The sequence below is a fragment of the Python bivittatus genome, unplaced genomic scaffold (genome assembly GCF_059951505.1).
Source record: "Python bivittatus isolate LINGU-HERP-01145 unplaced genomic scaffold, Pbiv_v1 ctg000190_np1212, whole genome shotgun sequence".
NCBI classification, from domain to species: domain Eukaryota; kingdom Metazoa; phylum Chordata; class Lepidosauria; order Squamata; family Pythonidae; genus Python; species Python bivittatus.
In genome coordinates this window covers 7,390,106-7,403,502 of record NW_028277042.1, presented here as the reverse complement: position 1 = coordinate 7,403,502, position 13,397 = coordinate 7,390,106, and the positions used below count along the sequence as shown (strand labels likewise).

Sequence of the window (13,397 nt, the reverse complement as noted above, 5' to 3'; positions counted from 1 at the left end):
TTTGAGAAGCAGTGTCTGAAGCAAGGAAGTTAGGGTTGGTGCCAAGCCATTTAAGCTCTAGGCTCCAGTTTAAAAATGTATCTTATCACCCGAGCACTCAGCTGAACTCCTCCATTGCCTTCTGATCTCTTTTGATAACAGCTTGTAGTTTAATATTTTAAGCTTCTTACAGTTTTAAGTCAGCTATTTTTAGAGGGCCATTATTAGATTCTTTGTGTTTTCATACGTTTGCATTTATTAATAAAGAGTTTTAAATCCCTCCTTGCATTGGGCTTTTTATTTTTTAACCCTGAAAAGAAATCAAAGAAATAAACGCAAGAGAGCAAGCCTTACTGCTTTTCTCCATTTCCTAAGCTGGGAAGAAAAGCCCCCCCCCCCCTTTGCGTGGAGAAACAAATATGTTTTTGAAGGGAGCTGTTCCTCCTCTTAACAAGCTTGCAAATGCAGGAGCATTGCTTGCTTTTTCCTGTAGAGAGGGGAAATGTTAAGTGGAGAGCATCTCACTTTTCACCAGCAGTGTTAATCAGAATTTCAGGATGCTAAGCAAGGCCAGTAGCCAAAAATACAAGCCGCTGCATGAGAAGGGAATTCCCCTGGTTAACAAAGGCTCCAACACTCCAGAGCAAACACTCCGCACACCAGGATGCATTTTCGCCACAGCACTGGGTTCATTAACATGCCTAGTAAATACATTGCACTTCAATCCTCCTCAGCTGAGCGGGATGTCCACAGCTGCACAGCCCTGCATGGATATCTTAAGGCAACACATAACACCGCTGGTTTAAAATTCTTTATTACCGCCTGCAGTGGAATGCAAGAAGCACATCATGGAAATGTTTGGAACCTTATGCATCGTTTTTAATGTGAAATTAACTTTTAATCAATGATGGCCTTCTGCCTCCTGCTCTCTTTAAAATCTAGGAATCATTCCTTGCCTGTTCACACATGTTTTCCTAGAGAGCGACTTCTCACCAGCTTCCCACCCCCTCCCCATTCTCATTCTCTCTCTCTCTGTACAAAGGGTTAGAAATGCTTGATTTTCAAGTAATTCTTTCTGATACTATGCTTTAACTTCTTTTTTAAGTGAGATTAACCTTTTTCTTACCAGCCATTCTTTTCCCCTCTTTTTAAGGTCTCCCTCTGTATTTCTTTCTTTTCATTCATGTTATGAATATGCATTGACATAGAACTTGCCCTAGTATTGATCAATAATAATTTCCCTCTGCCTCTTGTTTCTACAGAAGTACATTTTCCAAATAACCACTGTAGTAAGAGCAGTGTTGGATTAAGACTGGGGAGGCCCAGATTCAAATCTACTCTCAACCATAGAAGTAGCCAGACATCTTCTCTTAGCCCAATCTACCTCACAGGCTTATTGTTGAGGAAAAACTGGAAGAGGGAGTCTTGTGTGCATCCCCTTGGGCTCTCAGAAGAATGAATGAATGAATTAAGAACTAAATACACTTGTTTCATATAGACTTATCCTTCATCTTTGAAAATCAGGGCAGAAATAAATGGACCGTTGTTAGCCCTGCAAGGTAGTCCAGACAAGAAGCACACCTATGAGTACCAGCTCTGTCTTTATTGTAAGGTTATATTAACAGAATCTTGCAAGTCTGAAAGTATTTCTCCTCTCCTTTCCTTTTACCCTCCGGAAAACTAAGGAGGGTCCCCTTTGAAACGCTTCCCATACCCTCTCTCCTTCTGTGGACCGAGATATCTTTTGCACGATGGTTGTGCGGTCTGCAGCTCTTCCTCCTGTCTCTCAAGGCCGTTCCCACATATCATTACACCTGATTTCTAAGTAAAGTAAGTCTGTGATGTGGGTGGAAGTTTGCAGTTTCTACAGCTCTTCCCCCATGAGTATTAAGAGTATAACAGTTGCATTTCTAAAACATCCTGAGTCCAACCAGAGCGCCAGACCAAACATCGCTGCCTCTAAGCAGTTCTCTGCCAGAGGTCCCCAGGAAGCACAAAAGTAGAATAACGCTCATTACGGAAAGTGTAGCATCAGTGTTCATTGCATTTGACAGAGTACAAGAGAGGAGTTTACACCCCAGGGAACTTACAACAGAGGGAGAGGAAGGAGACACAGGCAGGGGTAAAGACCTAAGTATATCTTCCTGTCATTTGTATGCATTTAGATTTTGTTTCAGGAAGGACAGGCAGGGAGATTAAGGGATTGTGCAGACCTCCCAGCCTTGGCTAATTCTCAGCATCTGCTAACCTGAGGTAGGAACACTCCATAGTCCAATAATACACCAAAGATCCCCCAGTGCTGCAACACTTTAACCCACCTTGTAGTTTAGCCAGTGCACCCTTTAGAACTGGATCATCTCCATTTCAGCACTTCAAGGCAGTGCTTCACTAGAAAAGCCCCATTTTGTAGATGAGCTATACTGAGGCTCTCACCTGTCCAGGACCCACCTGGGGCAGCTGTGCCAAGCTGGGAAGGGAAACTGGCCAGGGCACACTTCTCCCCTCACTGGAATCCAACAGAATAACCCTGTATCTCAGACTAAAGCCTCCCAAGCCAAACCCGGCTCTGCGTCCATTCCTGCTGGCCCCAGCAAGGTGAGAAGGTCGTTCCTTTGGATGCCATGTTCGAAATTGGGGAGTTAAAGGAAATACCAACCCTGGTTGAAGGTGCTGAGGCCACCGCTGTCACCGGTTAACGCTGCCGCCAAAGCGCCGCCACAGAGGCAGCACAGCTGGAGAATCTGCAGAAAGAGAGAGAGAGAGAGAAAGGGAAAGAAGGAAAGAAAGGGGGGGGGGAAACAAAACCCCCAGGCAGAGAAGGAACAGAGAAGAATCCGTGGAGGGGCTGATCTGCGCGCCGGGGCAAGGGGGAGAGCTGGCCGGGCTCCCTCGCTAGTTGGCCAACAGCGGAGGTGCCCCACTTACCTTCGCAACGCTGCCCAGCCAGAGGAGGGTGAGCGCGTGCATGGAGGGGCTGTTGCCAATCGCCACGGGCAAAGTCGACAGGAAGAGCTAGAAGCAACGCCTGGGTGTCTCCGCGGGACATCGGGGTGGAGTGCGGAGGGCGGGGGAGGACGGCTCTACCTGCCGCCGCCGCCGCCGTCACCACCACCACCAGCAGCAGCCGAGCCGTGCAGCGGGAGTTCCACTCCCCACCACATGCTTACAGCGCTGGGGGCAGCCCGCCTTGGCACCCCCCCGCTGCACCGCCCCCAGCAGCGGGCACCGGCGCGGGGCAGCCCATCCCGAGAGACGCGGCGCGGCGCGGGGCAGCCCTCTTCCCCGCCTCCGCCCTGGCCAGCGCGCAGCCCGGGGAAACGCGCTGGGGCAGCGACGCGCGGAGGAAGGGCGAGGCGCGCGGCGCAGCTGCCCGGCTGGCTGGCTGGCTGCGCAGCGCGGAGGCCCCCCGGGGGCTACAGGGGAGGGGCGGGGCGGGGCGGGGGGGATGGCGGAGCCGCCAATCAGGAAGCGCGCAACGGAAGGGCGCCTTCCCGCAGGTCGGGGGCGAGGGCGCAAGCGAGCGCTTCCCCTTGGCGAGCTCCGCTGAGGCCGAAGAGCCTCCCGCTTTCTCCCCTTCAGCCTGCCCGGGGCTGGGGGGAGAGGTCCTTCCTGACTGCTGGTACCTCGATCTCGTCAGCAGTCAAATATTAATCCCACCAGTAACAGGGACAACAGGTGCGATTCTAGGTGGCTGGGAAGGAAGCGCCGCTTCCCAAAGCGCGGGAGCTCCCAGGTGGATGTTCGGGAATGCGGCGAGATCAGAACCTCCGAGGACATCCCGGCGTTCTCCTGTAGGATCCTTCAAAGCGGGGCAGGCCAAGAATCAAACGATAGCGGCAGAGATCCCATTTCATGATTCTGGAATGATTGCAGGGTCGCTGCTAAGAACCAAATGAAACCAAAGCACTAACTGTAGTAATGAAACGTGCTTATGGGCTTGTATATAAGATAGATGGGTAGACAGACAGATGGCAGGTTTCTGTAAACTATGTGTGGATATAAAATGAAATACAGAATAATAATGGACCCTGACAATGGTCTCTTTTTCTTGCCAAATTACCCACCAAATCCATTTATTTAGCCAAGTGGGAACGCCATCCTCTCATTCCTCTGTTTCTGGAGTGCGTGCCCCTGCAGCCCAGCCGAGGGGCCAGCCTATAATTTGCTTTAAGTTTCTTTAGCTCCCGTGTTGGTATAGTTGGATTCAGGAGGACCCTTTTTAGAGCATATGCAGGGTGCTAAAAGGGTACCAGTCACTGAGTACTAATAGTTCCCATTTAAAAATAATACATGAAATGTTCACAATGCAGTTGAGGAATCAATGAATGCTAGCAGACCTTCACTATACTTGAAGTAAAAGGTAGCTTTATTAAGAAATACAAAGGAGAGGACAGGCTCATTTGTGTCTAAGCTACATCTTGAAGAGATGTAGAAGAAGAGAAGAGAGACAGGAAGCTCCTTTAACTAACATTAGGCCTGGAGAGAAACTCAAGAAATTCAAGAAACTCCAGAAATTCAAGATCGTGTGAACTCCCTTCCCCTTATCTATCTCTTGCCATTTGCTTGTGTGGTGAAAACAGCATGTACTGTAGATGCAAAGCAATGATACCATCTCCTACATTTAAGATGCTGAATTATACCTGGAAGCCCCAGATTCAACCCCCCACTCTGCAACAGAAGTTCCCTCCTGGGTTCATCATAATGTGTTATTCGACCATGGTTTATTGTAAAAGCACAACGGACGGGGTCACACAGGCTCCAAAGTCATAAATGTAAGCCAAAACCAAATTAACCACAGCAGGATTTTGTGCGGTGTGGAAGCCAGGTTACTGGTGCTTCTTCAATAAGCCATCATTCTTTAAAAAATCCCTGGATTAAATCATAGGTGAGCCAAATACATTCTCAAATTCTTTTATTCCCCAGTGCAGACAGACTTCTGTTCTTTCCCACTAGGTTATTACCTCTGCTGAATTTCACACAGTGCTGTGCTTGTTCAAAGGAGTAAAAGTTAGAAATAAATGTGTTTGCATCAGGCCTTTCAATGGAGTGATGGCCATGCAAATAAGTGGAGGTACAAGCTAGTTTTACCCTGTGGGCATCTTTGCAATCACCTGTGAACAACAGATGCAGTTTGTCTGAAATGCATTTCTTGACCAGCATGCCCAGTACTTCTCAAGAGAGTTGTAGATTTGGAACAATGACTTCTATGCCTTTTAAGCCATCCTCCTTGCTAGAAAATGTCTCTTTGATCATATTGTCAAGAGGTGCTATGTGCTTCTCATAAATATGAGAAGTCCTTGTCAGCATTACCACCAAGGTGAGCCTAATTCTCACTAAGGTGCTAAACATTGTGTCTCAGCCATCATGCTTGCAGAACGTGCAGACTTTCAATAAAGGAAAAACATTTTCAGTCCATGTTTATTTACCATCAAAGTTCAACCTGATAAAGAAAATATTTAAAAAATACAGCTAAATAATTAATAAATAATTTTTCCAACTTAAATCTTCCCTACACAAAAATGAGCAGGTTCACACAGACAGCTAGAAAAACTTTCATTTTACAGCAATCGGTAATGCATCATCAGAAATAAGGAAATTTGTCACCCAAATATCCCCTTAAATTTGCAGGTGTTTATGGATATGCAGATACAAATCTAGAAATGGTTGCTTAAATTTGAAATGAAGTTCAGCACAAACGAGTTCATGTGGTTTATTGAACCAACCACAATTAATTACAATTGCACACTATGCTAAGCCATCAATTATGGTCTAGGAACCACAATGGGTAGATTCACATAGCATAACAAGTCCCAGGTTAGGATGATGTGTGGACCCAGCAACATCTTCCCATAATGGGGAAAGGCTGTAAGCAGGTGTTCTGTCCGTAAAATATTCCAGACAAATGTCTCTCCAGCCTCTGGTTGAGCACATCCAGGAAGGGGAACCACCACCTGTCCGACCCCCCAGATCCCATTTTTGAACTGCTCTTGGGTATCCTAAAGTTCATCCAAGCAGAGCACACATTTATCTGCTTCATCTGGAAAAGACCCCACATTAATATTGCCAAAATCTTTCCTTAGTGGCAATGCATTTAAATGGTGCAGGATGGATGGATGGATGGATGGATGGATGGATGGATGGATGGATGGACAGATTGATCTGTGAAATGAGTCTGATATTATTTGACTGAAAGTAGTCCAAGCTTTTGTTGAGTCTCATTTCTGGCTGACTGTAGGAAAGTTCTTCTGATCTCCTTTATGTGGTGCATAGCTTACATTTGGAATTTTCAAGGGTAACATCCCTTATCTAATTGTTTTGGCATAGGAAAAGGTTGGAAATTTCGGCAGTGATGGGGATGGACTCTTCCACTCATTAGAAAGGCATGGCAGAGAGAGGAGGTGAGAAAATTGCTGGCAACTGTGCATAGATGTGGAAAAAAAAATGGAGCCAAGAAAATGCCCATTTGCAGTTTATCTGAAATTGGTTTACAGTGGGAAATTGCAGACACAAATCAAGCAGATGTAGTCAGTCTACCCTGTTTCCTGACCATAAACATTTAGTAAATTCTTGTTGGGGGAAAGGTCATTTCTCTTCAAACCCTTTGTAGATCCTTCAGAAGAGCTCTGTTGAGATAAGATGGCCAGGTAGGGGGGTGGAAGAGACAGAGAGATAAATAAGAAAAAAGAAGAAAGCAAATACATCAGCAAAACAGGATACAAATTTACATAGATTTTGCAAACTCCCAAAAGGTTTTGATCTCTTTTGTTCTACTCTGACTTCAGCTAAGGATGCTGAATCTAAGCATCGAATAAACAAGGTAGTGAGGCAAAGAAGAAAACAGAGTCTTGAATGAAAGTGAAATCAGGCTTCAGAAGTAAGCTGTGATAGAAGCACAATCAACATGTGCCTTAGACTTTTTTTCCTGCCTTCCTCATTTTTTCCACAAGCCACATTCATAAAGTGGACTGACAAACATCAAAATAAGCAGATCTTCTCTGCTCCTATGATTCCCTGCTTTGCATGAGCGCATTCTTCCCCACACAAAACACTGGTAATCATCTAAGCTAAGCATTCAAAGGTGTTTATGTGACCATTCTGGCTGCATTTTCTGAAACCAGATTGTTATGGGCCAAAGTTGTGAGTCTTGTCACTTTATGTTTGTCAGCCAGAGTCACTTACACCAATTTCTACTAAGCATCCTCAGTATGCTTTGCTTGTTATTTGGTAAGGAGTAGATGCTCAAAATTAGAGAACAAGCATCTAGACTTGATTATATTATTACATTTTATTTAGATTAATTGGTGTAAACCAAACTGGGTAGATTCTGGCCTTGTGGGATCTAATTTATCTTTCAAGGTAACTCCAATTTCCATCAATCCAGGTTGTATATTTAGGATGTATATTTAGAACTAAGAATTCTCAATTCAGAAAAGCTGGGAATACCTTAAATGAACGAAGATTATAGCCTGCTTCGTTTTAGCAATATAAGTTATGGTATTAGGAAGTTATTGCTGTTATTACCAAAAAAAAAAAAAATCAGGAGTCAGAAATTCTTCCATATCTATCACAAGTTACTGAGAGTTCTGCTATAAAATTGTACCTATTTTCTGTTCCTTTCTGATATACAACTTTGACAGATGCTGTTTTTGTTAGCCTATATAAAGTGAATCAAAGGGTGAGTTTACACATGTATGTTTATTGTTTAAGAGCTGCAACTTCATTTGATGGCATATCAGTGAGAAATAGCAGGCTAAGATCAAATACTGTGGGAGAAACAACTACCAAAACAAGCCAGAATGGAGTAGAAAAGTTGTGGGTAATTTTGGACTTTTTCTTCAATTCTGTTATAATTTTTACCCAAGGAGCACCACAAGGGACCTACAGCAGTGATATCATCAACATCGATTGGTATGAATTTATTCAGCTTCTTAGATGCATTGCCTGTTCTTGGAGTTCAATACACCAAAGTTGCATTAAGATGCTTCTAATTTGGGAGTAACATGAGAACCAGTGTGGTGTAGTGGTTAAGGCTTCAATCTAGAAGCCGGGAGTCTGTGAATTCTAGTCCCACCTTGGGCACAGAACCAGCTGATTGATCTTGGGCCAGTCATCTCTTTCAACCCTAGCAAGGAGGCAATGGAAAACCACTTCTGAAAAACCTTCTCAAGACAACTGCAGGGACTAGTTCAGGCAGTTGCCCAGAGTCAAGACTGACTCAAAGGCAGAGGGAGGGAAGGAAGGAAGGAAGGAAGGAAGGAAGGAAGGAAGGAAGGAAGGAAGGAAGGAAGGAAGGAAGGAAGGAAGGAAGGAAGGAAGGAAGGAAAAAAATTGCATCACCAAAATATTCCCTTTGTATCATTGTATTTTAGTAGCATGAGTAGAACATTTAACTTAGAAGAGAAAGACAAGAATCATTCTAATGTTGTCCCAAAAACTGCTGGGGAATTTGTCAATGGTTCGTCTTATAACTGGGGTGCTAGAAAATTTCCCATCAATCTGTTTTTAGCTTACTTCCTTGCTGGAGATGCTGGAGGTGGCAGTTCCTGGTCTGTTTTCTAGGGCTGTATTTGAAAGGGAAAACGTGATGCAGAGCACAACAACAATCCCAGGAAAAGACAACTTTGCTTTAAAGAGCTGTTGACAGGTGCAATCTGCACACCCACACATGCTCCAAATCAACTTTTCCCCTTTGAATCCAGACTGCTGCACAATCCAGGTTATTTTTTCCCCTTATATATTTTTCAATAATTCTGAAGCCTCGCAGGTTGAATGTATTGAAAAAAGGCCCTTGGGAGGAGTTTCCTCTTCCTAACTTACTTTGGGATTGAGTGGAAATGTGTTTCAGACCCCTGGAAAGACTATTGTGTTTTGAAAGATAAGGACATTCCTAAAAAAAAACAACCCTTGACCACTTAGGAGCTACAGAAATGCAAGAAGACCAGGCTCCACCCATGAGAATTTCACCACTGTTCTCTTCTTTGAAAGAAATGGACTGGAACTTAAAGCAAGGGTTTGTAAGGGCTGGGTTCATGCTTTCAATCCTAGGTTTTTCTTCCTAATCACGGTGATGTCAAAATGATAAAATGGCATAGAGAGTAAGGAAAATGACCCTGATGGAAATACTACTATGCAAGATCTATACTCTAGGAAAAAGGAGCTGAAACCTTTTTTAAGTCCAGAGAGATGACATAACATTTCAGGTAGTTCAGGCAGACACTGCCCTGATTCACTGGAGGAGGAGGAGGAAGAGGAAGAGGAAGAGGAGGAGGACCAGCATAATTAAACTTACAAGTGTCTGTTATATAGGTAATCTCAATAAAAGTAGTTTTAATCTCCCTGTGGAATTGATTTCCTGGTCTGGTCTACCTAGTAGGGATGACATCAGGTGACATCACCATTGCTTTTTCATACTTCATCAAAACAGTGCATGAAAATATGTAAATAGGTAGAATTTGCATGATGATATAACAACACACTTCCTCCCCACTGCCATGGATGTTTATCGTTTCAGTAGAAGTCCAACATGCCTGAAGGATGCTAAATTAGGGAAACCTATATTACCAGTTTTGAATCATGCTGCAGACATATATTAACTTATTAAGTCTTGTAATTAACTTACCAATATTAACATGTTTAAGCAACAGGTTTTTTTTCTTTTGTGAACCATCATTATAATTATTTTACTTACATAGAAGCTTTCACGTACCATTTTCTCCATTAGTCATGCTCCACCACATTTGATGCTGCTATTATTTTCCTTGTACATTCCTGCATCTACTGTTCTAATGAATTGCCTTCTCCTTTAAATCCTAGTCTAAACTCCTTCTTCATAGCTTGCAGCTTCTAAAAGACATCACCCTTTTAATGTAGGCATTAGCCAAATGTATATACATTTCCTATTGCAATCCCTTCATGGTCAGCACTTCCACATCTCACTGTCTCACAAAGCTTGGTCATAATCCCCAACTAGAGCTACTTGTGGAAAATTCATTCAAAAGTAGCTTCCACTTTTTTTCATCAAGACCTCCCAAGTAAGGTTTATGTTACTTATTGCCAATTGAATTCTTCAAAATTCGGCCTGCTGCCACATTGTTCTGACAATTCTGTTTGAAGATAAACCCATCTTAGCTGGATGCAGAGAGGATTTGTGGCTGGGAAACACTACATCTGAGAAGGACTTAGATGTGGTCACTGACAACCAGCTGAACATGAGTCAGCAGAGTGAAACAGCTGCCAGAAGAGAGAGAGAGAGAGAGAGAGAGAGAGAGAGAGAGAGAGAGAGAGATTTACTTACTTACTTACTTACTTACTTACTTACTTACTTATTTATTTATTTATTTGTCAAATTCATAGCCACCCATCTTACACAAACTGACTCTGGGCGGCATATAATAAACCTCCTATTAAAACATTCTACAAAACCAGTTAAAACAATTTAAAAAATGAACATAAATAAAAATGAGACCACAAGCAGGAGAATATTACACATAATACAGTCAACACAGAGACTCCCTGTTACCAGGGGATCCCTGGGTTTGCTGAAAAAAACACATTTTAAGGGCTTATGAAGGTTGGGGCTAACCTCATCTTGGGAGGGATAATGTTCCAGAGGGTGGAGAAAAGACTCACCCCCTAGGTCCCATCAGATGGAGCTCTTTCACAGATGGGACCTGCAGCATGCCTCTCCTGCCAGACCTGATGGGACGGGTAGATGTAATTGGGAAGAGGTGGTCCCTCAGATAACCTGGCTAATTCTGTTCTGGGCTGCATTAGAAGAAACATATCAAAGACATGTGATGTCATTATTCCTCTATACACAGCATATGAGACCACACCTGGAATGTTGGGCACATTTTGGGGCCCTACATGTCCAGAGGGGCATTGACAAGTTAGAGAGGGTTCAGAAGATGGCAATGAAGATGATACAGGGACCTGGGAACATGCCCAATGCCAGGCTGAAAGAACTTGAGATGTTCAGTCAGAAGAAAAGATTGGGGGAGACATGGCAACTGTGTTCAGGTGCATAAAGGGAAGCTACAGGATCTTTAGTCAAGAACTATTTTCATGATCACAGAAACTAAGACCAGAAATAATAGGACACACTCCAGATACCTAGAAAAAATCTTGATGGTATGACTATACAACAATAGAACAGTCTACCTGTGTGGAGAATGTGGTTCTGCGCCTCAAGTATTTTTTTTTCTAAAGATGGTTTAATGGTTTAATTGGTTTTTATGCATATTACAGATAGTTGGGCTGGGTGATCCTTTAGACCACTTCCACCTCTATGATTTTATGAAGCTATGATCAGCTGACATGGAAACAGACTAAGCAATGACACATTCTCACAGTGCATAACAGTTCCTCCATGAATGTATGTTTCTTGTAAGCCAGGAAAGCTGCTAGAATGAAATCCCAAACTTCTCCCCAGTCTCTGGATGAAATTCTACATCCTGCCGAAGCCTCAAAACATTGTAATGGCAATGGAGCAGTTTCCTCTGAAGAGTTTTAATATTCACACCTTTCAGGCACCCAGACCCACAAATTGCCGGCAAGCACCAAGCAATAAAAGAGGATCTCAGTAGAACTGTTTTCCCCCATATTTGCCATAGTATTGTTCCAGTAGCTATTATTTAAAATGTTGTTCCGTTCATTTTTGCAAACCTCTCCAATCATAATGGAACAACGGGTCTTGAATTGACAGTCCATTTCAGAGCAAAAATCTTCCAGCAAAATCAGAAGGGATCAGAGCTCTCCTTTCTAACTGATCCAGCCTATCTGATCCCAGATAGATGCTTTTCGTGACTGATATTTAAATAGCAATTTTCTGCTTACATGATTTTGTAATGCCATTCTAATTTGATTAGTTCTACCCCTTATTTCACTTTGTTGGCTAGCCTTTCTCCAGGCACCACAAATGAAGTTCCTGCTGACATTTCTATATTTTTATTTTATTTTATTCATTTTACTTCACTTTTTTATTTTATTGTCCTTGGTTGTCTAATCTGGATTTCAGGGCAGAAACAAAAGCTGCATCTCCATGCTGAGTGCTTAAGAACCCATATGCTGTACCTTACTGGAAACACTTTCAATCCGTCTTTGCTAAAAGCTGATGCTTGGATTTGAAAAGAGATTAACTGACTTTTTTCCCCCCAGTGTCTCCAATACGGCATTTTTTTAAAAAAGAAAGAAATTGAAAAAGAAAACTACTAGAAAGGGGAATTCCAAGTAGGGAAACCAAAGCAGAATTCCTTTAAAATGCACAAATACATACCATTCTTCTGGACTGCTTCCAAATATCATGAGCTTCTGTTGTCGTGCACCAGAAAAATGAGCAGGGAAGAGGCTGCGATAGACCTCTGTCTTTTGTACGCAACAGAAAAAATTAATAATGATGAGTATGATGATAAAATTCCCATCATTTAGCAGATAAATGTGGGGAAGGAATTTCACTGTGGGTGGTCAAATTTAGATTTTTCAAGGGCCGGATTTTAGAAGAGTTTCCTGGAAGCTCGCCCAGGATAATTATAAAAAAAAAAAAGTTAACTCTGAATTTGTAAAACTCACCATTCTCTCTCTCTCTCTCTCTCTCTCTCTCTCTCTCTCTCTCTCTCTCTCTCTCTCAAAAATCAATGTGTTGGAAGGACACACCTTGAATTGTTTCACAGAGATCAGAGCATTATTTCTATACAGAAATACTAATTGATTTCCAATAAAAGCTTTGAAAATTCTGGAATCGACAAACATATAAAGGCACATTTGCAAGGTGTTATTATTGAATCCCCCTTTTGAGCTGAAAAGGCATTCGGAGTAGCTAAGATATAGACAGCCATTTCTGAAACGCAAAAGGCTTTTTCTCCAATGGGACTGAACAGCACACATGTATGGCGCCATTTGATGCATGCAGTTAGATCCTCTTGATGCCTTTTGGATGTTTTCAAGCACAGTTCCCATCTATGGCAACCAGCAGGGCTTTAAAACCATTTAAAACGATTTAAAACCTTTTTTTAAAAAAAAATAATTTTAAAACATTTAAAACCTTTAAGGCCATCCTAATTGACTCTCATAACCACAGCTGCTGGGAACAAATTGCACATTTCCTGTAGATCCTAAGGGGAAAAGTCTTTCCTTCAGTGGATCCTGATTCTTCCTGCATTGAGTTTCAATGGCCCATTTTAAATTCTGAGACCAGAACTTATGAGACAGGGAGAAAACCTCTCTGTAACATGTTATCTATGCCATGCATGATGTAAAACCTTGATCATGTCTCCCCTTAGCCTCCTTCATTCCACACAAAACAGTCCCAATTAGTGTAGGCTTTCCTCATAGGGACCTCCTCTAGCTCTCTAAGTATTTGTCACTTCCTTACCTGTAATATCCCTCCTTACCTTTAATAGCCTGTAATATCCTTCCTAGTG

At 42.7% G+C, this 13,397-nt stretch overlaps 1 protein-coding gene across 1 annotated transcript in view; it reads right to left on the bottom strand.

Moving 5' to 3' along the window:
* The window catches only part of ADAMTS18 (ADAM metallopeptidase with thrombospondin type 1 motif 18), a 101,480-nt gene extending 98,169 nt beyond the window's left edge, over positions 1–3,311 (bottom strand). Inside the window, exons 1-2 of the mRNA XM_088136001.1 lie at positions 2,905–3,311; positions 2,636–2,720 (exon numbers count right to left, since the gene is read on the bottom strand). Of these exons, the coding sequence (XP_087992127.1) occupies positions 2,636–2,720; positions 2,905–2,946 (127 nt within the window). The 5' untranslated portion in view covers positions 2,947–3,311. The remainder of the gene's footprint in view (positions 1–2,635; positions 2,721–2,904) is intronic.
* Between the last annotated feature and the right edge of the window lie 10,086 nt (positions 3,312–13,397).